The sequence below is a fragment of the Hypanus sabinus genome, chromosome 7 (assembly GCF_030144855.1).
Source record: "Hypanus sabinus isolate sHypSab1 chromosome 7, sHypSab1.hap1, whole genome shotgun sequence".
NCBI classification, from domain to species: domain Eukaryota; kingdom Metazoa; phylum Chordata; class Chondrichthyes; order Myliobatiformes; family Dasyatidae; genus Hypanus; species Hypanus sabinus.
The window spans coordinates 108880121-108904935 of NC_082712.1; the positions used below are offsets into that span (position 1 = coordinate 108880121).

The window sequence follows — 24815 nt, forward strand, 5'->3', positions numbered from 1 at the left end:
AGAGGATTGTCAAAGGTTGCAGAGAGACATTGATAGGATGCAGAAGTGGGCTGAGAAGTGACACATGGAGTTCAACCTGGAGAAGTGTGAGGTGTTACACTTTGGAAGGACAAACTCCAAGGCAGAGTACAAAGTAAATGGCAGGATACTTGGTAGTCTGGAGGAGCAGAGAGATCTGGGGGTACATGTCCGCAGATCCCTGAAAGTTGCCTCACAGGTAGATAGGGTAGTTAAGAAAACTTATGGGGTGTTAGCTTTCATAAGTCGAGGGATAGAGTTTAAGAGTTGTGATGTAATGATGCAGCTCTATAAAACTCTGGTTAGGCCATACTTACAGTACTGTGTCCAGTTCTGGTCGCCCCACTATAGGAAGGATGTGGAAACATTGGAAAGGGTACAGAAGAGATTTACCTGGATGCTGCCTGGTTTAGAGAGGATGAATAAAGGGAGATTAAGGGAGCTAGAGCTTTACTCTTTGGAAAGAAGGAGGATGAGAGGAGACATGATAGAGGTGTATAAGATATTAAGAGGAATAGATAGAGTGGACAGCCAGCACCTCTTCTCCAGGGCACCACTGCTCGGTACAAGAGGACATGGCTTTAAGGTAAGGGGAGGGAAGTTCAAGGGGGATATTAGAGGAAGGTTTTTTACTCAGAGTGGTTGGTGTGTGAATGCACTGCCTGAGTCAGTGGTGGAGGCAGATACACTAGTGAAGTTTAAGAGACTGCTAGACAGGTATATGGAGGAATTTAAGTTGGGGGAGAGTCATATGTGAGGCAGGGTTTGAGGGTCGGAACAACATTGTGGGCCGAGGGACCTGTAATGTGCTGTACTAGTCTATGTTCTATGTATAGTGGTCCCTGGTAAATCTGTGGAGAGACACTCTGTGTACAAGGGTGCCTGTGAATTTTTGGAGTGACATTCTGTTTACAGGGTTCCTGGTGAATTTGTTGAGCAACACTCTGGGTACAGTGATCCCCAGTGATTTTGTAGATTGACACTCTGTGTATAGGGGTCCTTGGTGAATTTGTATAGTGACATATTCTGTACTAGAGTCCATGGTTAATTTGTGGAGTGCACTCCATGTCCAGGGTTCCCTCATGAATTTGTGGAGTGACACTCTGCATAGAATGGTCCCTTGTAAATTTGTATAGTGACAGCCTTTCAAAATCACTTTTTCACTGAATGTTTGAATGCATGTAGTGACACTCTGTATATAGGGGTCTCTGCTGTATTTGTAGAGTGACTCTCTGTGAACAGGGGTCCTGGTGAATTTGTAGTATGACACTCTGTGTACAGGGGTTCTGGGTTAGTGACATTCTGTTTACATGTCCAAATCACTCTTTCATTTACTGTTAGAGTATGTATAGTGATGTTTTGTGTGCAGGGGCCCTTGGTAAATTTGTAGAATTACACTCTGTGTAAAGGGGTCTGGTGAATTTGTAGAGTGACTATCTGTCACCTGTGGTCCCTGGTGAATCTTGGAAATGACACTCTGTGTACAATGGTCCCTGATGAATTTATCAAGTGACAGTCTGTATACAGGGTTGATTGGTGAATTTGTGGAGTGACACTCTGTGTATGGGGGTCTCTGGTGAATTTGTAGAGTGACATTCTGTGTGTAGGGGTCTCTCGTGAATTTCTACAGTGACACTGTGTACAGGGGTCCCTGGTGAACTTGTAATGTGACACATTGTGTGTATGGGTCTCTGGTGAATTTGTGGAGTGACACTCTGTGTACAGGGGACCCTGATGAATTTTGGGAGGGACACTCTTTGTACAGGCGTCCCTGGTGAATTTGTAGTGACTCTCTGTGTATAGGGGTCTCTGGTTAATTTGTATAATGACACAGTGAGTACAGTTACCCCTAGTGAATTTATGGAGTGATACTCTGTGTGCCTGTGTTCCTGGTGAATTTGTAGAATGACTCTCTGTGTATAGGGGTGCCAAGCAAGACTCTGTGTACACCGGTCTTGAGTGAATTTTGGGAGTGACACTCTGTGTGCATGGGTTGCTGGTGAATTTGAGGAGTGACACTTTGTATATAGGTGTCTCTGGTGAATTTGTATAGTGCTACATTGTGTACAGGGGTCACTGTTTAATTTGTGAATTTGTGTATAGGTGTATCTGGTGAATTTGTATAGTGACACTGTGTACAGGCATCCCTGGTGAATCTATGGAATGACTCTCTGTGTACAGGGGAAACTGGTGAATTTGTGGATTGACACTCTGTGTACAGGTGACCCTGGTGAATCTGTGGAATGACACTCTGTGGACAGGGGTTCCTGGTGTATAGTGGCACTGTGTTTAGATGTCCAAATCACTCTTTCATTGACAGAATATGTACAATGATGCTCTGTGTACAGGTGCTGCTCATGAATTTATATAGTGACATTCTTGTTTTCAGGCTGGCATCATGAATTTGTATAGTGTCACTCTGTGTACAAAGGTCTCTGGTGAGTTTGTATAGTGATAGTGTGCACAGGTGCCCATCGTAAGTTTGTATAGTGACACTCCATTTTCAGGCTTCCCTCGCAAATTTGTAGAGTGACATTCTGTGTACAGCGGTCTCTGTTAAATATGTATAGTGGCATTCTGCACAGGTACAAATCCCTCAGTCTTTCACTGATTGTTCGAATATGTATAGTGATGCACTGTCTATAGGAGTCCCTGGTGAAGTTTGGGAAAGATACTCTGTGTACGGGGTCTCTGGTGAATTTGTGGAGTGACACCCTGTGTACAGGTGTCACTGGTGAATTTGTATAGTGACACACTGTGTATAGGGGTTCCTGGTGAATTTGTATAGTGACACTCTCTGTACAGGGGTCTCTGGCGATTTTGTATACTGACTGTGTGTACAGTGGTCCCTGCTGAATTTGTCTAGTCACATTCTGTGTACAGTTCCAAATAACTCTTTCACTGACTGTTAGAATTTGTATAGTTACACTCTGTGTACAGGTTTCCTTCATGATTTTGTATAGCAACACTCTGTTTTCAGGCTTCCCTCGCAAATTTGTTCTTTTGTGTAATTTAGCTTTTATGTATGTTTATCATCAAACAAACATTTCTATAAGATGTATTTCAGATATTGTACATATATATGATATTGTCATATGTGCCAAAATCTCCATATAATATTTATCTGAGGTAATCACGTATAGAAAAGAGAGGAAAGAAAGAACAAATGAAAGGAGAAACTACGTGCAAGTAGGGAGTGATTTTTTTTACAACATATTCATTGATTTGTGAGGATAAAATCAGGCCTATGAGGTATTATGTAATGAAATCATTTTTCTCAGTATGAATCCAATTTTTCCAACTTATGATTAATAGATGCTGTTATCTTCTACAATTTGTAAATGTCTATTGTATTTTCCATCCATGCATTTAAAGTTGGGCTCTCCTGTGATAACCGTTTCCTAGTAAGAGTTTTTACCAGCCACCAGCAGTATATTCAAAAACTATTTATCTCTTTTCAACCATTCTTGAGGTATATACCCAAAATATATGGTCTTACTTTCTAAGTGTATTTCACATTTAAAGATGTCTCCATTTCTGGGCATTCCCAGAAAATACGATAATGGTTTGCATTTTAATTTCCACAATTTCTCCAGCAAATAGGGAGTTGTCATAATGGGACTTCTGAGAGGGTGTAATAAAATATCAAGCTTTTCCATCCAAACTCCCTCCATTTCTGTGAACTGGTACACTTCCATTGACACCTCCATTCTTTCTCAGATATAATTATCCCTCCTTCCATCTCCCATTTTGTTTTAATGTATAAGTCTAATGTGTTTTAAGATTTGACAAACCCTTATACACACTTGAAATGCTTCTACTACTGTTATCTGAATTATATGCTTTTCTAAATAGCTCTATCAAACATGTTCTTGCCTTGGTTACATTTTTAACCATCCTATTAACATACCGTTGCATCTGTAAATACCGATAAAAGTCTTGTTTTTCCAATGTATTTCTCTTTAAGCATTTCAAAACTGAACAGTGTTCCTTCTTTCATTATATTGCAAAGCACTTTTCTTCCTTTAGCTGTCCAGTCCTTAAATCTAGCAACCAGTTTATTTGGCGTAAAATCCGAGTCATATTCAAACCATTTAAGAACTGCAATATCTCCCGCTAGTTTATATTCTTTTATAATAGTTTTCCATATTTTTAGAGTCCACTTCCCAAGGTTATCAATAGTATTTATGTACCTTTGTTATCAGCCAAAATTGCCTGTATGGGCATGGGAAATATTCCCATTGTAGAGTGACGCATTGTGTACATGGGTCCCTGGTGAATTTGTTCAAAGACACTCTACAAATTCCCAGGGTCCCCTGTACACAGAGCATCACTATACATATTCTAACAGTCTGTGAAAGAGTGATTTTGGCCTGTACACGGAGTGTCACTCTACAAATTCACCAGGGACACCTGTAGAGTGACAATCTTTGTACAGGTCGAAATCACTCTTTCATGTGACTGTTAGAATTTGTAGAGTGACACTCTGTACAGGATAACCTGGTGGATTTGTATAGTGACACTCTGTGTACAGGTCCAAATCACTCTGCCCTTGTTTTGCCCAGGGGCCCATCCTGATGAAGTGGAAGGGGAGGTTTGCGGTGAAGTTGAACATCAGCAATGAGGAGGCAAAGGACTGGTTCATTGAGCAGGTGCGCAGCCTGCAGAGAAGAATGAAGATCAACTATATCAGTCTGGAAGTTGGAGTGGGAAGCCCCTACATGAGACGGGCACAGTATCATTCCTGCCGACTCTGTGGAGATGAATATGTCAACCAGTTCGCACTGCTGGCAGAGGAGCTGGGAAATGCAACAATTATATCAGCTGCTACTAGGTATGTTAGACCATACAAGAACATACAAGAATAGGACAAAGTTTAACCAAAACTATGGGTATAGAATGACTGTAGTCATGTCTGACAAGTTAAACTAGGGTGGGACGCAAAGTAGGATCCTGGAGTGTGTTGTAGAACAGAGAGATCTAGGGATACAGCAAACATAGTATATTGAAAGTGGAGACACAGTTTGAAAGGGTTGTGAAGAAGGTGTTTGGGACTTTTAACTTTGTCAGTCAGGACATTGAACACAGGGGTCTCTGACACATCATGCTAGAATTGTACTAGTCTTTGCTGAGGCCACACGGAGTTTTGTGGGTAGTTCTGGTACCAAGTTATTGGAAGGATTTCATTAAACTGGAAAGGATGCAGAAAAGATTTAGGAGAATATTATCAGAACTGGAGAGCTTGAATTATAAGGGCAGCCTGGGCTTGAATTTATAAGGAAATGCTTGAACTTTTTTCCATGGAGCTAAAAAGGCTGCGTGTTGACCTTACAGAAGTTTATAAAACCATGAGGGGTGTAGATAAGGTGAATGGTCACAGATTTTCCCCCCACAGGACAGAGGAGTCTAAAACTAGGGGGCATGAAAAAGAAAAGATTTAAGAGGCCATCGGGGCACACTTTTCACACAGTCCATGATGGGTATGTGGAATGAGCTGCTAGAGGAAGTTATAGAGGTGGTGCAATTACAATGTTTAAAATACATTTATACACGTACAATACTTGAATATGAATGCATTAGAGGAGTATAGCCCAAACACAAGCAAGGAAGAAGGTACAGGAATCTCATCATCAGGTTCAGGGACAGTTACTACCCCTCAACAACCAGGCTCTTTAAATGGAAGGGATAGCTTCACTCAACATTGTTGGCCCCATCATTGAAATGTTCCCATAACCTATGGATTCACTTCTAAGGACTTGTCATCTCATGTTCCCAATACAGATTGCTTTTTTTATTTATTATTATTCTTTCTTTCTTTTTTTTTATTTGCACAGTTTATTGGCTTTTGCACACTGGTTGTCTGCCCAGTTGATGCGGTTTTTCATTGATTTTGTTATGGTTATTGGATTTATTGAATGTGCCCACAAGAAAATAATTCTCAGTGTTGTATAATAAATGGTAAATGTACTTTGATAATACATTTATTTTGAATTTTGATTGGGACTAGCTCAGCTGGATAAGTTGGGCTGATGGACATGTGTCTGTGCTGTGTAATTAACTATATGGGTGTAGTCTTGCGAGTAGTCTGGAATGAGGGTTGACAACAAGCAGGACTAGCACTAAGGGTAACCATGTCAGTGGTAACACAAACAGGGAACTGAGACTATGATTAACCCAAGTTGTAACTTTGAGTGATTGAAACAAGGGAGTGCGATCTGAATGTAACTGTGTTGTTCTCAGTTAACTTGTAACACAGAGAGAGTAACTGGATTGATGTAGATGGTTGCCTGTACTGTAGTGTGATTGTAGCTAAGTGTATCTACACTGAATGTCTTAAGAATAAACAGACTGCAGTCTGAGTGAAACTTGAACAGCAAGGAGTGTAACATGCGCTGAGAGGTGTGAAGAAGGTGCACTGGGAGCTGGGCACTACTGACCAAGAATAAAGTGGATGAGAGAGAGGAGATCAGAGAGAATTGGGACTGGACAAAGAGTAACCAGAGAAATGGAAGGCTCAGAATCTAAATCTGACACAGCACTTCAGATGGAGTCTGTCACATAAGAGGACTACACCACCTTGTCTTCCAGTCCTTGCCAATGAAAGTCATGTGAGGGTAAATATTGCCCACTGAAAAGAAGGGTGTGCTTTTCTATAGTGGCCTGCTGCTCCTCACAGATGGTTTAACATGGATGGTGTGTTGACAAAGGGAAGATAATAAATGTAACAGCCATCTATAATATAGTACTCTTCTGCAAATAACATTGGGAAGTTGGTTTTCATTCTGGATTTGGTTGAGATACCAGCTAGGATGCTAAGAGATCTCTACTTCTGAGTCCACATACAAGTCAGTTGTTCTCTATAATATATCAATGTAATCTCCCACTCAATCTTGCTGTATGCAAATCTCTCCTGCTTTGCCCTTGTATAGCAGCCTCTCTACACCCAGTAATTCCATATCTCTCTACCTCTATTTCCCTCTGCAGCAGTACAATTCCCCATTTCCAATGTAACTCACAGAATAAAACTTCTTTCTGCTATAGCTATGCATATCTAATAATCTCATCTTAATGTTTGCAGCACTCTCTCTCATTCAGTGTGCAGCAACCTTTTCCATTTAGGATTGTTTCTATTGCTCTATATCACCACATGTGCAGCATTCTCTCTCTACCCCCTCCTTTTCTCTTTTGAGTCTCTGTCCTTCTGCTCCATTTCCTTCTGTTGCCAATAACCCTCAACTCTTATTCTCTCTGACCATTTACACAGCATTCCTCCACTCTGCTCCCGGCCTGCTCCTTCAGTCTTGTCCTTTCCCCGTCCCCCCACTCTGATCCTGCCCCCCCCACTGTGATCCTGACTCGCACCCCCACTCTGGTCCCAGCCCCGCCCCCAAAACCACTCTGGTCCCAGCCTTGCCCCCACCCACTCTGGTCTGCTCCCCACTCTGGTCCCAGCATGCCTCCCCACCCTTGGTCATGTTCTGCACCTCCCCCCACTTTGATCCTGGCCCACCCCACCACCTCCGGTCCTGGCCTGCCCCTCCTCCTCCTTCCCCCTTAAATTGTCATGTGATTTAACTTAATTTAATTTTAGGTTTATTTAATTAAGAATGTGACAGGGTTGCTCATTTAATGCTTCTGTCTTGTGTACTCTAGGTCTGCCCACTTGCCAGTGTTTGTTCGAATGGTACCTCGACAGTCTGACTGGAGTTATGCAGGTTTAAAAGGCCTCATTCCCTCTGTCCTTCACTACAGTTTGCTGGGATACAGTTTCTTTATTCCAGATGCAGTAGGTAATATAACAGTGATATGTGATGTTGTGTTCTTGACAGATGCTTGTCTTGCATCAGTCAGCATTGTTCATTCTGTCCCTCACTCGCCATTCTCCTCCCAGACCCTCCATCTTCTCTATATTCTCCCCTATTCTTCCCCCATTCTCCCTACTCTCTTATCACTGTCTCCACATTCTCCCTACCCTCTTAACACTCTTCACATTCTCCCCTACTCTTCCCCCATTCTCCCTGCTCTCTTATCACTGTCTCCACAATCTCCCCTACTCTTCCCCATTCTCCCTACTCTCTTATTCACTGTCTCCACATTCTCCCCTACTCTTCCCCCATTCTTCCTACTCTGTCCACATACTGTCTCCACATACTTCACTCTTTCACTCTTTCTTCATCCTCATCACTGTCCACAATATTTTCCCTCCATTGCAATTTGAAACATTGCCACTTCTCTGCCATTTGGAGAAATTAACACATCCATTAGAAACTACAGCTCAATTTGATATAAACAAAACCTACCCTCTTAATTCTTATTGGATATTCCATGATCAAGAGTGGCAAAATTTGGCAATGAATAAAGCTATCCGGACAGCTACAGCACAGGTTATGAACCATTTAGGACAGTTCCATCCTCTAAACCTTGATAGAGGTATTTAAAATTATGAGGGGGATAGATAAAGTTGACGTGGATAGGCTTTTTGCATTGAGAGTAGGGGAGATTCAAACGAGAGGACATGAGTTGAGAGTTAAGGGGCAAAAGTTTAGGGGTAACAAGAGGGGAAACTTCTTTACTCGGAGAGTGGTAGCTGTGTGGAATGAGCTTCTAGTACAGGGGACGGCAACCTTTACCACTGAAAGAGCCATTTGGACCCGTTTCCCACAGAAAAGAAAACACTGGGAGCCACAAAACCTGTTTGACATTTAAAATGAAATAACACTGCATACAACGTTTTTTTGCCTTTATGCTATGTATAAACAAACTATAATGTGTTGCATTTATGAAATCGATGAACTCCTGCAGAGAAAACGAAATTACATTTCTGCATGCAACAAAAACATTTTGAACTCCGAAAAAAAGACGTTGGGTTGAAAGTTACTTTTAAGGAAAATACTCAACGTCTATTTGAGTCCTTCTTGTATTTATGAAAAACGCCGAACTTAAATTGTCCGCCAGCAGCAAACCAAAAATAACGTCAGCCAGCTGTCAACCTGAAAAATAAAAGGACTATTTCATTGAACAATGAAAAATATGAATATACGTAATATAATAGGCAATTAAAATATTTATCATACTTGGTTAATGGGATTTCTGCTTCTGGACCTCAGCGCACAGCATCTGCACATCAGGGCTGTATGACGTCACCTTCATCTTTACACAGGATCGCAGGCTGTCATCTGTGAGGCGTGCGCGATGTTTGTTTTTAATAAAGTTCATGTTGGAGAACACCTGCTCACATACATATGTGGATCCAAAGATCGACAGGACTCCAAGCACATACTTTTTAATGTTTACATAAATGTTGGGGATAGCATTCCATGTTTCGAACACAAGTTTGTCCGGTTTGGAGAGGTTTTCAATATCACTCCATTTGTGATTCTGAGCAAGAACGGCCTTCTGACGGGCAACATCTTCAAGGTCTGCTGTCAAGCGTCTAAACTTGGACACCCATATGTCTTTGTCGGCTAGGTCGGCCAGTTCCATCTCAAGATCAGGTTGACTCACACCTGCCAATGCAGTCGAATTCAGTAGGGATGGATTGATGCTTAGGGGAGTGACCGGGAAGGATGATGTGTTTTTTTCCTCTCTGAAATCACAGAAGCTTTTCCCAAACATTTGCATTGCGATGATTGCAGGTGACGTATATTAATAGTGACAAAAAACACGTTTTATTTAGATTGTACAAGATCACCATAATCTTCAAATTTAGAATTACATTTCAAAAACTAACAAACTAACATAAAATACATTTAAATTAAATACTCATCATTTATTTTCCAAAGCCACAGGGAGCCGCAGCACAGAGATGAAAGAGTAGCATGCGGCTCCGGAGCCACGGGTTGCCGACCCCTGGTCTAGTAGAAGTGGTAGAGGCAGGCCCGATTTTGTCATTTAAAAAAAATTGGATAGGTATATGGACAGGAAAGGAATAGAGGGTATGGGCTGAGTGCAGGCAGGTGGGACTAGGTGAGAGTAAGCATTCAGCACAGACTAGAAGAGCCAAGATGGCTTGTTTCCATTCTGTAATTGTTATATGGTTAAACGGTCCCATCAAGTGCTCTCAGGACAGCAACAGCATAGATTATACATGGAGTAAACATACCTCCATATACCTGAAAGGTCTCCCTCAGAGTCTTTTCTTTAAATAGAATGAATAATTCCATTACTTCAGATTAAGCAAAGATCTGTCATTCTACTTTGTAGATTCAACAGTTTTCTGGTTTGTTACTGGTAACTTGACCAATTTTCTGTATATATTTCAGAGGTTGCAACTTCCCCTCCTGATATTGTCTGTAACAGTGATGTTGGGATGCATTTTTACTGCCAAAGCTCTGCTTTACTACAGAATTTAGATATGTGTTTGGAATTGCTCTACCGTTGGACTTTCTGACCTTCAAATTCCCATTCCTATATCACTTTGTACCACAGAATATTGGGTCTGGTCACACAAAATGCTGGAGGAACTCAGCTAGTCAAGCTTTCCTGGAGTGGATTGCTGTTTAGGCCTAGGTCCTTCATTAGGACTGGAAAGGAAGAGGACAGGTGGGGGGAGTACAAGCTGGTAGGTAATTGGTAGGATGAGGGGAAAGGTGGCAGGTCAGGGTAGGAGGAATGAAGTAAAAAGCTGGGAGGTGATAGGTGATAGTGGTAAAGGGCTGAAGGAGGAACATAGGAGAGGACAGTGGACCATGAAAGAAAGGGAAGGGATGAAGGAGGGGTACCAGAGGGAAGAGATGGGCAGAAAGGAAAAGAAAAGCACTGAGAGAGGAACCAGAATGGGGAAAGGAGAAAGGAAGAAGGGGAAGGTGGCAGAAGTTAAAGAAATCAATGTTTATGCCATTTGTTTGGAGACTTCCAGTCCTCAAGTAGCCTCAGTCCCAAATGTCAAATGTGTATTTCCCTCAATGGATGCTGCCTGACTTGTGAGTTCCTCCAGCATTTTGTGTGTGTTGCTCAAGATTTCCAGCAGAATCTTATGTGTTTATGACATGTGACAAACAAATATAATTTGAGAAAAGGGTTTCTTGCTTTTGTACTTCTGAACTCCATGAAGGCAGTTGTGTTCCTAGTTAACTATAGAATGTGGTCAATGGATATTGACCAAACTGTTCCAAATGAGAGGCTATATATAAGATAAACTTAAATAAATGAGGGCCCTCACAGAAAATTTACAACACAGAAAGAGGCCATTCAGAACATCAGAAAAATGGACAACAGAGAAATTGGCCTTTTCAGCCCACCTCAGTACTAATCGTAGTGCCTATCTATGCTAAACACGTCTGCTTGCTTCCCATTACAAGTGTCCCATCCAAGTACCTTTCCAAATACTTTTCACAAAATGTGATTTTTATCTGCTTCCACTACCTGCTCTGGCAGCTATTCCAGATAATCACCATTCAGATCCCCATTGAATACCATCCCTCTCATCTTAAACTTTCAAAGGTTCAAAGGTCCAATTTAATGTCAGAGAAATGTATACAATATACATCCTGAGATGCTTTTTCTTTGCAAATATCCACAAAAACAGAGAAGTGCCCCAAAGAATGAACAACAGTTAAACGAGAGAGTCCTCCACCCAGCTCCCCCCCTGCACATAAGCGGCAGTGAGCAATGATCCCGCCTCCCCCCTCCCACTCCCTTCAGCAAAAAAAGCACACCTGCTAATGAGCACAAGCGTGAGCTAAGTGATAGCAAGGACACAGACCTTGCAGTTACCCCAAAGACTATTGCATTTCATCCAGCTTTCGGCAACCCACAGGTTCCCTCTCTCCCTAATAAGGGAGAGGGAGGTGTGCCCCATTTTCACAGCGAGCGGGAGGCATAACAACAACCCACTGGTTGACGATGTTACGAAGTTCATTTCATTGCTTTTTATTAGCTCTGTGCCTGAAGATCACAAAGACCTCGGGTCTTTGGGCTTGCAACAAAAGATTTTCTGGCCTCCCTGACGACACCGAGTCTCCTGCTGTGACACCGACCCTTGATTCTATGTCCCTCTATGTCTAGGCACTTCATCCCTCGGGAAAAAGACTGACTGACTATCCATCCTATCAATCAAACTGACATAGTTTGACATAGAGAGCTTTCTCTAAAAAGAGCTTTCCCAGTCAAATCTTACCCTCAAAAAATGGAAGGTTCAGTCGTTAGGTATTAATGCTGGAGTAATAAAATGGATTCAACAGTGGCTAGATGGGAGATGCCAGAGAGTAGTGGTGGATAATTGTTTATTGGGATGGAGGCCAGTGACTAGCGGGGTGCCTCAGGGATTTGTTTTGGGCCCATTTGTTTATAATATACATAAATGATCTGGATGATGGGGTGGTAAATTGGATTAGTAAATATTCCGATGATACTAAGGTAGGAGGTGTGGATAATGAGGTGAGTTTTCAAAGCTTGCAGGGAGATTTATGCTGGTTAGAAGAAAGGGCTGAACGTTGGCAGATGGAGTTTAATGCTGAGAAGTGTGAGGTTCTACATTTTGGCAGGAATAATCCAAATAGAACATACAGGGTCAATGGTAGGGCATTGAGGAATGCAGTGGAACAGAGAGATCTAGGAATAACAGTGCATAGTTCCCTGAAGGTGGAGTCTCATGTAAGATAGGGTGGTGAAGAAGGCTTTTTGAACGCTGGCCTTTATAAATCAGAGCATTGAGTACAGAAGTTGGGATGTAATGTTAAAATTGTACAAGGCATTGGTAAGGCCAAATTTGGAATATTGTGTACAGTTCTGGTCACCGAATTATAGGAAAGATATCAATAAGTTAGAGAGAGTGCAGAGACGATTTACTAGGATGTTACCTGGGTTTCAGCACTTAAGTTACAGAGAAAGGTTGAACAAGTTAGGTCTCTATTCATTGGAGCGTAGAAAGTTGAGGGGGATTTGATCGAGGTATTTAAAATTTTGAGAGGGATAGATAGAGTTGACGTGAATAGGCTGTTTCCATTGAGAGTAGGGGAGATTCAAACGAGAGGACATGATTTGAGAGTTAGGGGGCAGAAGTTTAAGGGAAACACGAGGGGGTATTTCTTTACTCAGAGAGTGATAGCTGTGTGGAATGAGCTTCCTGTAGAAGTAGTAGAGGCCAGTTCAGTTGTGTCATTTAAGGTAAAATTGGATAGGTATATGGACAGGAAAGGAGTGGAGGGTTATGGGCTGAGTGCGGGTAGGTGGGACTAGGTGAGATTAAGAATTTGGCATGGACTAGGAGGGCCGAGATGGCCTGTTTCCGTGCTGTGATTGTTATATGGTTATATGGTTTTGCACTTTGGTAGGACCAACTCGAGTAGGTCTGACAAAGTGAACAGTAGGGCACCAAGGAGTGTCGTAGAAAAAAGGTATCTAGGAATACCAGTACATAATTCTTTGAAAGTGATGTCACAGGTAGATTGGGTCATAAAGAAAGCTTTGGGCACATTGGCCTTCACGAATCAATGTATTAAGTTCAGGCGATGGGATGTTATGTTGAAGTTGTTTAAGAAGTCGGTGAGGCCTAATTTGGAGGATTGTGTGCTGTTTTGGTCACTTACCTGCAGGAAAGAAATAAAATGAGGTTGAAAGAGTACAGAGAAAATTTACAAGGATATTGCCGGGTCTGGAGGATCTGAGTTATAAGAAAAGATTGAATAGGTTAAGACTGCATTAAACCATATAACAATTACAGCATGGAAACAGACTATCTTGGTCCTTCTAGTCCGAGCCGAATACTTACTCTCACCTAGTCCCACCGACCTGCACTCAGCCCATAACCCTCCCTTCCTTTCCTGTCCATATACCTATCCAATTTTACTTTAAATGACAATATTGAACCTGCCTCTACCACTTCTACTGGAAGCTCATTCCACACAGCTACAACTCTCTGAGTAAAGAAATTCCCCTCGTGTTACCCTTAAACCTTTGCCCCCTAACTCTCAACACATGTCCTCTTGTTTGAATCTCCTCTACTCTCAATTGAAAAGCCTATCCACATTAACTCTATCTATCCCCCTCATAATTTTAAATACCTCTATCAAGTTCCCCCTCAACCTTCTACGCTCCAAAGAATAAAGACCTAACTTGTTCAACCTTTCTCTGTAACTTAGGTGCTGAAACCCAGGTAATATTCTAGTAAATCTCCTCTGTACTCTCCCTATTTTGTTGACATCTTTCCTATAATTTGGTGACTAGAACTGTACCCAATACTCCAAATTTGGCCTCACCAGTGCCTTATACAGTTTTAACATTACATCTCCAACTCCTATACTCAATGCTCTGGTTATAAAGACCAGCATACCAAAAGCTTTCTTCACCACCCTATCCACATGAGATTCCACCTTCAGGGAACTATGCACCATTATTCCTAGATCACTCTGTTCTACTGCATTCTTCAATGCCCTACCATTTACCATGTATGTCCTATTTTGATTATTCCTACCAAAATGTAGCACCTCACACTTATCAGCATTAAACTCCATCTGCCATTGTTCAGCCCACTCTTCTAACTGGCCTAAATCTCTCTGCAAGCTTTGAAAACCTACTACTTTATCCACAACGCCACCAATCTTAATATCATCTGCAGACTTACTAATCCAATTTATCACCCCATCATCCAGATCATTAATATATATGACAAACAACATTAGACCCAGTACAGATCCCTGCGGCACACCACTAGTCACCGGCCTCCAACCTGATAAAAGTTAGCCACCACTAATCTCTGGCATCTCTCCATCCAGCCACTGTTGAATCCATTTTACTACTTCAATATTAATACCTAAAGATTGAACCTTCCTAACTAACCTTTCATGCGGAACCTTGTTAAGGGTCTTACTGTAGTCCATATAGACAACATCCACTGCTTTACCCTCGTCAACTTTCCTAGTAACCTCTTCAAAAAATTCAATAAGATTTGTCAAACATGACCTTCCACGCACAAATCCATGTTGACTGTTCCTAATCAGACCCTGTCTATCCAGATAATTATATATACCATCTCTAAGAATACTTTCCATTAATTTACCCACCACTGACATCAAACTTACAGGCCGATAATTGCTAGGTTTACTATTAGAACCCTTTTTAAACAATGGAACAACATGAGCAATATGCCAATCCTCCGGCACCATCCCCGTTTCTAATGACAATTGAAATATTTCTGTCAGAGCCCCTGCTATTTCTACACCAACTTCCCTCAAGGTCCCAGGGAATATCCTGTCAGGACCCGGAGATTTATCCACTTTTATATTCCTTAATAGTGCTAATACTTCCTCCTCTTTAATCATCATAGTTTCCATAACTTCCCTACTTGTTTCCCTTACCTTATACAATTTAATATCCTTCTCCTTAGTGAAGAAAATAAATTGTTTAAAATCTCCCCCATCTCTTTTGGCTCCACACATTGCTGTCTACTCTGATTCTCTAAGGGACCAATTTTATCCCTCAATATCCTTTTGCTATTAATAATAACTGTAGAAACCCTTTGGATTTATTTTCACCTTTCTTGCCAAAGCAACCTTGCATCTTCTTTTAGCTTTTCTAATTTCTTTCTTAAGATTTTTTTTACATTCTTTATAGTCCTCGAGCACCTCACTTACTCCATGCTGCCTATATTTACTGTAAATCTGTCTCTTTTTCCAAACCAAGTTTCCAATATCCCTTGAAAACCATGGCTCTCTCAAACTTTTAACCTTTCCTTTCAACCTAACAGAAGCATAAAGATTTTGTACCCTCAAAATTTCACTTTTAAATGACCTCCATTTCTCTATTACATCCTTCCCATAAAACAAATTGTCCCAATCCACTCCTTCTAAATCCTTTCTCATCTATCTCCTCAAAGTTAGCCTTTCTCCAATCAAAAATCTCAACCCTCGGTCCAGTCCTATCCTTCTCCATGAATATTCTTTAGGATGTAGAAGATTGAGAGGAGATTTGACAGAGGTATACAAAATTCTGAGGGTACAGATAGGGTAAATACAAGCAGGCTTTTTCCACTACGGTTGGGTGGGACTACAACCAGACGTCATGGGTTAAGGCTGAAAGATGAAAAAACTAAGGGAACATGAGGGGAAACTTCTTCACTCAGAAGGTCATGAGAATATGGAATGAGCTGCCAGCACAAGTGGTGCATGCAAGCCTGATTTCAATATTTAAGATAAGTTTGGTTAGGTACATGGTTGGTAGGGGAGAGCTATGGTGCTGGTGAGACTGATGGGAGTAGGTAGTGTTAATGGTTTTGGCATGAACTAAATAGACTGAAAGGCCTGTTTCTGTGCTGTACTTCTGTATAACAGAAACTTGTACATACTTGTGTTTCCAGGTCAATCCATTGGCTGACCTCTGCTCTATGCACTTGTTCTTTCAGGAGGTTCTCTGACAAATGGCTTTCTTGCAGACGAGGAGCTGTTTATCCGGTGGCTGCAGGTTGTAACTTATCTACCTGTGATGTCTTTCAGCATGCCGCCATGGGCATTTGGGGAGACCTGGGTATGTGTCGGAGACAGTGGAAAATGGTGGGGGTAGGTGGGAATGTATGAGAGAGGTTGGGAGAGTGACGGAAAGAGGTTATAATGTGGGAAGGTGACCTCTAATCCTCAACTCCTCCACTGCTGGAGGTATCTTCCCATAATACATCCTGCATGCACTCAACATCATTTTATACACGTTTATCAGATTTCCCTCAGCTTTTATCAATTATAAAAAAAGTCCCAGCCTCTCCTACCCTTATTTTTAATCCCTCATCCTCGAAACTATTCTTGTGGTATTTTTGCTGCTCCCTTTCTAATGACTTAACATCCTTCTTATAATGAAATAACCATAATTGAGGCTGGATTGATATTTTACTAAGCTCTGGTGTGGCTTCCCTGTTTTTAAACTTCCATTGATAAAAACCCAGAACTGTGTATGCCTTAATAACTAATTTCTGAACCTGACCTGCCATTGTCAATAACTTGCCAACATCCTCCCAGTGCCTTCTGCTTCTGCTCTGCTTTTAGAATAGCATCATTTGTTCCATATTGTTTCCTCTGATTAACTTCATTTGTCACGTGTACGTTCAAACATAGTCTCATTCTCCAACTGAAAAGTTTCACTTATTTCTTGATATTAAACTTTGTTTGCCACATGTCTGCACATTCCACTAGCCTTTGTATCCAGCTGCAATTGATCGTGATCTTTGTTACAATTCATAATACTGCTGAGTTACATTCCATCTACAAATTTAGAAATTGTGATTTGTATCCCTAAGTCTAACTTATTAATTTAGAACAACAAAAAAATCAGTAGCTCCAACACTCATCTCTGTAGAATGTCTTTACTTTCCTCTAGCTTCATATCCATGCTATCAGTCCCTTTTATACCATGCACTTCAACTTTGCTGATGCATATGTGGTATCTTATCAAAGGCCTTCTGGAGGCCTTCTATATGAAATCAACTGCACCACTCTCATAAATTCTCTGTTATCTCTTCAAAAATATTCATAAATTGGTTAAACAGTTTCCCCTTAAAAATCCATGCTGGTTTGCCTAAGGCAATTCTTTTCTCCACAGGTAACTATTGTTTCTATCCCAGATCAATGTATCTGAAAGCTTTCCCACCACTGAGGTTGAACTGGGGCTCTTTTTGGACTTAACCTTACCCTCTTTTTCAAACAAGGGAGTAACTTTGGCTATTTCCCAATCCTTTTGCACTATGATTTTTGCATCACTGTTTGGTATGGAGAGGCCACTGCACAGAGTCAGAAAAAGTTGTGGAAGGTTGAAATTCAGTCAGCTCCATCATAGGCATTAGCTTACCACTGTCCAGGACACCTTCAAAGCCTCAAAAAGGCAGTATCCATTATTAAGGACAATATCACCCAGAGCATGCCCTCCCCTCATTGCTACCATCAAGGAGGAGGTACATTAGCCTGAAGACACACAATCAATGTTCCAGGAACAGCTTCTTCTTCTCTGCCATCATATTTCTGAATAGATGATGATGAACCCATGAACACTATCCCAGTATTTTCCCTTTCTTCCTGCACTATTTATTTAATTACACGTACATATATTTTATATAATCTGTAGTTTTTTATTATGTATTGTAATTTACTGTTGCTGCAAAACAACACAATATGCCAGTGATATTAAATATGATTCTGATTCTAATCTCAGTATCCAAAGAACACAGTGAGATTATGATTAGTGCCCCCACAATTTTGTCTTAACTTCCCTCAAAATCCTAGAATGCATCTCATTTGGTTGTGATGACTTACAGACTGTAAGTTCAGCTAACTTTTCTCATACCTCCGTGTTTATGCAGTGTATTTCCTCCTTCACTTGTACTTTAGAAGCACCCTCTTCCCCGGTGAACACAGATTCAGATTATTTATTTAGTAACCTCTGTGACCCTTGGCCTTCATACACTTGTCCTCACCTTAGGACCCTACCTTTTCCTTTACAATTTATATGCCTGTAAAACACATTTAGACTCTCATTGATGTTGACATCTAATCTTATTCTCATAGAAGTGACTCTCTTAGTTTAGAATCAGAATCCCCTCTGATTCGTTTGTAATCAATTGAGTGCTTGTTGGCATTTGTAACCAAATACATCAATGTAGCTTCTTTTTCATTATTTGCCTCTGTATCAGTTTTGTCATCTATTATTTTTTTTTTACTCATCTAGGGAGCTCAGGATTTGTTCATCCTTCTTTTGTCCCTGGAAATATGCCACAACTGTGTCTGAACCACCCTTCTTCATTGTTCAGTCAACTTTTGGTTGCAGTTCACCTGGGTCAGAGACGCATTCATTCTATTGAATGGACTTTCCTTTAATTAGTTTTATTACTTTGGATCATGCCTTCTCCTTTTCTATACCCAACCTAAATCTTATGATAATTTTCTCTTAAATGTTACCCCACTAAAACTTGACTTATCATATTCATTAGAATCAGATCCAGCATTGCTCCTTCCTTGTAGGACCAAAATCAAACTTTAAAAAAAGAATTCTGGATGTGATTTAGAAATGCTTTAGCCTCTCTGCCCTTAACACTATTGCTAACCCAGTTTATGCTGGGATGATTTAAGACTCCAGTTATAGCTCATTTTTGCACTTCTCTACTTTTCCTGCATAATTGTTCCAAAATGTCTCTCCTATTTGGTAACCTATAGAAAATTCCTTCAGCTGTTTCTTCTGTCTCTGACCCCTCTACACATTTTGCTCTCTACGGCATACTTTCTTTAATCAACACAGCCACCCCTCCTTTCTTTCTTTCCCTATCTTGCCTGAACACCTTCTATCCAGGAATATCTAATGCTTACACCTACTTTATCTTTGAGCCAAGTTTCTGTTATTAACACCACATCATATTCCCTTGCAGCTGTTTGTGCCTGCAGTAGACTAATCTTATTTATCACTCTATACATTCATCATTCACAAGCTTTACATATACAGACAGCTCAAAATCCACAAAACTAGAATGGAGCCTGATCTGGAGGTACTGCCTAAGATAATATACCATGTATATTTATTACTTACAGTTTTTACCCCATAAAATCCACACATTCATCCAACCTTGTGTGATCTGTCTTTTGCATTTCTTTTTGCACATTTGTCTTTAATTTATCTTATCATCTTTTACTCACTTCAACTTTATTTGCTGATGTATGCTAATCTATCCCCTTCCTGATTCACTATAGTTATCATTCATTGCCTGTGTCATTGCTCCATTGCTCTGCACTACTGACTTTTAAAAATAAACTTCCCAAGTCCTCCCTACCTTCTATCTCTAGCTTAGCTTTTATCCCCTTGACTCTGCTTACAGTACACCTCCCTGTCAGACAAGTTTAGCCCTCCCAGCAGCACAAGCACAAGCAATACCCCAAGGGTATTGGTCATATCGCTGTTAAGACGTGACCTGTCTGGTATTTTGAGGTCCCATTTACCCCAGCAACTATCTGTATTCCTCAGGAATGTAAAGCCCTCCATTGTAACCATCTCTCCAGTTTCAGTCACACAATAAAATAATTGAAAAATCTATTTGATTTGTCATTCAGGAAAGGAAATCTTCTGTGATACCAGTCCTAACCTTGAGGTTGACTCCCCAACTGATCCCTCAATTCAGTTGCAATTATGGATGGATAATAAGACCAAAAGATATAAGAGCAGAATTAGGCCATTTGGCCCATCAAGTCTCTACTGGCATTTCATCATGGTTGATCCAATTTTCCTCTCAGCCCCAATCTCTCACCTTCTCCCCGTATGCCATGCCCAGACCAATCAAGAATCTATCAAACTCTGCCTTACATATACATAAAGGCTTGGCCTCCACAACAGCCTGTGGCAAAGAATTCCAGATTCACCACTCTATGGCTAAAGAAATCCCTCCTTATCTCCATCCTAGAAGGACACCCTCTATTCAGAGGCTGTGTCTCCCAATATAAGAAACATCCTTCCAGCATCCACTCTACCAAGGCCTTTCTCCATTCAACAGGCCTCAATAAGGTCACCCCTCATTCTTCTGAATTCTAGTGAATACAGGCCCAGAGCCATCAAACATTCTTTATGTGATGCCATTGAATCCTAGAATCATTTTCGTGAACCCTCTCCAGTTTCAGCACATACTTTCTAAGATAAAGTACCCAAACCTGCTCACAATACTCCAAGTGAGCCCCTTCCTTTACTCTCTGCATACCCATGACTGTGTCACCACCCACAGCTCCCATCTGCTATTAAATTTGCTGACAATACTACATTGATTGGCCTTATCTCAAATAATAGTGAAGTAGCCCACAGAGAAGTCGTTACCCTGACACAGTGGTGTAAAGAAAACAACTTCTCCCTCAATCTTGCTAAAACAAAGGAGCTGGTTGTGGATTACAGGAGGAAGGGAGACAGGCTAATCCTTATTGACATAAATGGATGTGGGGTTGAGAGGGTGAACAGCTTTAAGTTCCTTGGCATACACATCACCGAGGATCTCCCGTAGTTTGTACATACCGGCTGTGTGGTGAGTAAAGCACCTCTTTCACCTCAGACATTGAAGAAGTTTGACATGAGTCCCCAAATCCTAAGAACTTTATACAGGGGCACAATTGAGAGCATCCTGACTGGCTGCATCACTACTTAGTATGGGAACTGTACTTCCCTCAATGGCAGGACTTTGCAAAGAGTAGTGCAGACAGCCCAGCGCATCTGTAGATGTGAACTTCCCACGATTCAGGGCATTTACAGAGACAGGTGCGTAAAAAGGGCCCGGAGGATCATTGGGGACTCAAATCACCCCAACCACAAACTGTTCCAGCTGCTACCATCCGTGAAATAGTACCGCAGCATAAAAGCCAGGACCAACAGGATCCGGGACAGCTTCTTCCACCAGGCCATCAGACTGATTAATTCAGGCTGATACAATTGTATTTCTATGTTATTGATTGTCCTGTAGTACATACAATTTATTACAAATTACTATAAAATGCACATTTAGACAGATGTAATGTAAAAATTTTCACTACTCATGTATGTGAAGGATGTAAGAATTCATTACTGCTTTATAAAATTTCAACATTACACCCTTTTATATTCTAATCCTCTTGAAATGAAAGCTAACATCGCATTTACCTTCCTCACCAGGCTCAAGCTGCAAATTAACCTTTAAGGAATCCTGCACAAGGGCTCACAAGTCTTCTACCAGAATGCATGACCATACACTTCCTGACACTATTCTATCTGCCATCTCTTTTCCCATTCTTCCAATCCAAGTCCTTCTGTAGTCTCTCTACTTCCTCAAAACTACCTGCTGCTCCACCTACCTTCATATAGTCTGCAAAATTTGCAAAAAAGCCATCAATTCCATCATCCAAATCATTGACATATAATGTAATAAGAATCAGTCCCACCATAGACCTCTGTGGAACACTACTAGTCACCTGCAGCCAGCCAGAAAAGGCTCCCTTTATTCCCATTCTCTGCCTCCTGCCAATCAGCCACTGCTTTATCCATGCTAGAATCTTCCCTGTAATACCATGGGCTTGTAGCTTGTTAAGCAGCTTAATGTGTGTCAAAGGCTTTCTGAAAATCCAAGTACACAACATCAACTGATTCTCCTTTGTCTATCCTGCTTGTTATTTAGAAACATAGAAAACCTACAGCACAATACAGGCCCTTTGGACACAAAGCTGTGCCGAACATGTCCATACCTTAGAAATTACCTGAGGTTACCCATAGCAGTCTATTCTTCTGCGCTCCATGTACATGTCCAGGAGTCTCTTAAAAGACCCTACCATATCTGCCTCCACCACCATCACTGGCAGCCCATTCCATGCACTCACTGCTCTCTACGTTAAAAAAAACTTATCCCTGACGTCTCCTCTTTACCTACTTCCAAGCAGATTAAAACTGTGCCCTCCCATGCTAGCCATTTCAGCCCCGGGAAAAGCCTCTGACTATCCAGATCAATGTCTCTCATCATCTTATACACCTCTATCAGGTCACCCCTCAACCTCCATTGTTCCAAGGAAACAAGGCCGAGTTCAGTCAACCTATTTTCATAAGGCATGCTCCCCAATCCAGACAACATCCTTGTAAATCTCCTCTGCACCCTTTCTATCGTTTCCACATCCTTCCCGTAGTGAGGCAACCAGAACTGAGCACAGTACTCCGAGTGGGGTCTGACCAGGGTCCTATATAGCTGTAACATTACCTCTCCGTTCCTAAACTCAATCTCAGGACTGATGAAGGCCAATGCACCGTATGCTTTCTTAACCCCAGAGTCAACTTGCACAGCAGCTTTGAGTGTCCTATGGACTCGGACCCAAGATCCCTCTGATCCTCCACACTGCCAAGAGTCTTACCATTAATACTGTATTCTGCCATCATATTTGACCTACCACAGTGAACCACCACACACTTATCTGGGTTGAACTCCGTCTGCCACTACTCAGCCCAGTTTTGCATCCAATCAATGTTCCACTGTAACCTCTGACAGCCATCCACACTATCCACAACACCCCAACCTTGGTGTCAAATTTACTAACACATCCCTCCAATTCCTTATCCAGATTATTCATAAAAATCACAAAGAGAAGGGGTCCCAGAACAGAACCCTGAGGCACACCACTAGTCACCATTCTCCATGCAGAATATGACCCTTCTACAACCACTCTTTGCCTTCTGTGGGCAAGCCAGTTCTGGATCCATAAAGCAATGTCTCCTTGGATCCCATGCCTCCTTGCTTTCTCAATTAGCCTTGCATGGGGTACCTTGTCAATTGCCTTGCTGAAATCCATATGCACTACATCTACTGCTCTACCTGCATCAATGTGTTTAGTCACATCCTCAAAAATTCAATCAGGCTTGTAAGGCACGACCTGCCTTTCACAAAGGCATGCTGACTATTCCTAATCATTTTATGCCTCTCCAAATGTTCACAAATCCTGCTTCTCAGGATCTTCTTCATCAACTTATCAACCACTGAAGTAAGACTCACTGGTTTATAATTTCCTGGGCTATCTCTACTCCCATTCTTGAATAATGGAACAATATCTGCAACTCTCCGATCTTCTGGAACCTCTCCTGTCCATCATTGATGATGCAAACATCATTGCCAGAAGCTCAGCAATCTCCTCCCTCACCTCCCACAATAGCCTGGGGTACATCTCGTCTGGTCCCAGTGACTTACCCAACTTGATGCTTTCCAAAATCTCCAGCACATCCTCTTTCTTAATATCTAAATGCTCAAGCTTTTCTGTCTACCTTAAAGTCATCCTTACAATTGCAAAGATCCTTTTCCATGGTGAATACTGAAGCAAAGTATCTCTGCTATCTCCTCCAGTTCCATTCACACTTTTCCACTGTCACACTTGATTGGTCCTATTCTCTCATGTCTTATCCTCTTGCTCTTCACAGATTTGTAGAATGCCTTGGGGTTTTGCTTAATCCTGTCCGCCAAGGCCTTCTCCTGGCCCCTTCTGACTCTCCTAATTTCACTCTTAGGCTCCTACTTGCTAGCCTTATAATTTTCTAGATCTCTATCGTTACCTAGTTTTTTGAACCTTTCATAAGCTCTTCTTCTTGACTAGATTTAAAACAGCCTTTGTACACCATGGTTCCTGTGCCCTACCATCCTTTCCTTGTCTCATTGGAACATACCTATGCAGAACTCTACGCAACTATCCCCTGAATATTTGCCACATTTCTTCCATACATTTCCCTGAGAACATCTGTTCCCAATTTACATTTCCGTGTTCCTTCCTGATAGCCTCATATTTCCCCTCACTCCAATTAAACACTTTTCTAACTTGTCTGTTCCTATCCCTCTCCAATGCTATGGTAAAGGAGATAGCATTGTGATCACTATCTCCAAAATGTTCTCCCACTGACAGATCTGACATCTGACCAGGTTCATTTCCCAATACCAGATCAAGTACAGCCTCTCCTCTTGTAGGCTTATCGACGTATTGTGTCAGTAAACCTTCCTGAACATACCTAACAAACTCCACTCCATCTAAACCCCTCACTCTAGGGACATGCCAGTCGATATTTGGGAAATTAAAATCTCCTACCATGACAACTCTGTTATTATTACACCTTTTCAGAATCTGTCTCCCTATCTGTCCCTCTATGTCCCTGGGTGGTCTATAAAAACACCCAGTAGAGTTATTGCCCCCTTCTTGTTCCTAACTTCCACCCACAGAGACTCCATAGACAATCCCTCCATGTCTTCCTCCTTTTCTGCAGCTGTGACACTATCTATGATCAACAATGCCACACCCCCACCCCTTTTGCCTCCTTCCCTATCCTTTCTGAAACATCTAAAGCTTGGCACTCGAAGTAACCATTCCTTC

At 41.5% G+C, this 24815-nt stretch overlaps 1 protein-coding gene across 2 annotated transcripts in view; it reads left to right on the forward strand.

The window, feature by feature from the left end:
• The window catches only part of si:ch211-236l14.4 (SITS-binding protein), a 155334-nt gene that overhangs the window by 106945 nt on the left and 23574 nt on the right, over positions 1-24815 (forward strand). For both annotated transcript variants that reach the window (XM_059975361.1, XM_059975360.1), the window contains exons 6-8: positions 4584-4852; positions 7672-7808; positions 16358-16479. In XM_059975361.1, coding sequence (XP_059831344.1) covers positions 4584-4852; positions 7672-7808; positions 16358-16479 — 528 coding nt within the window. The remainder of the gene's footprint in view (positions 1-4583; positions 4853-7671; positions 7809-16357; positions 16480-24815) is intronic.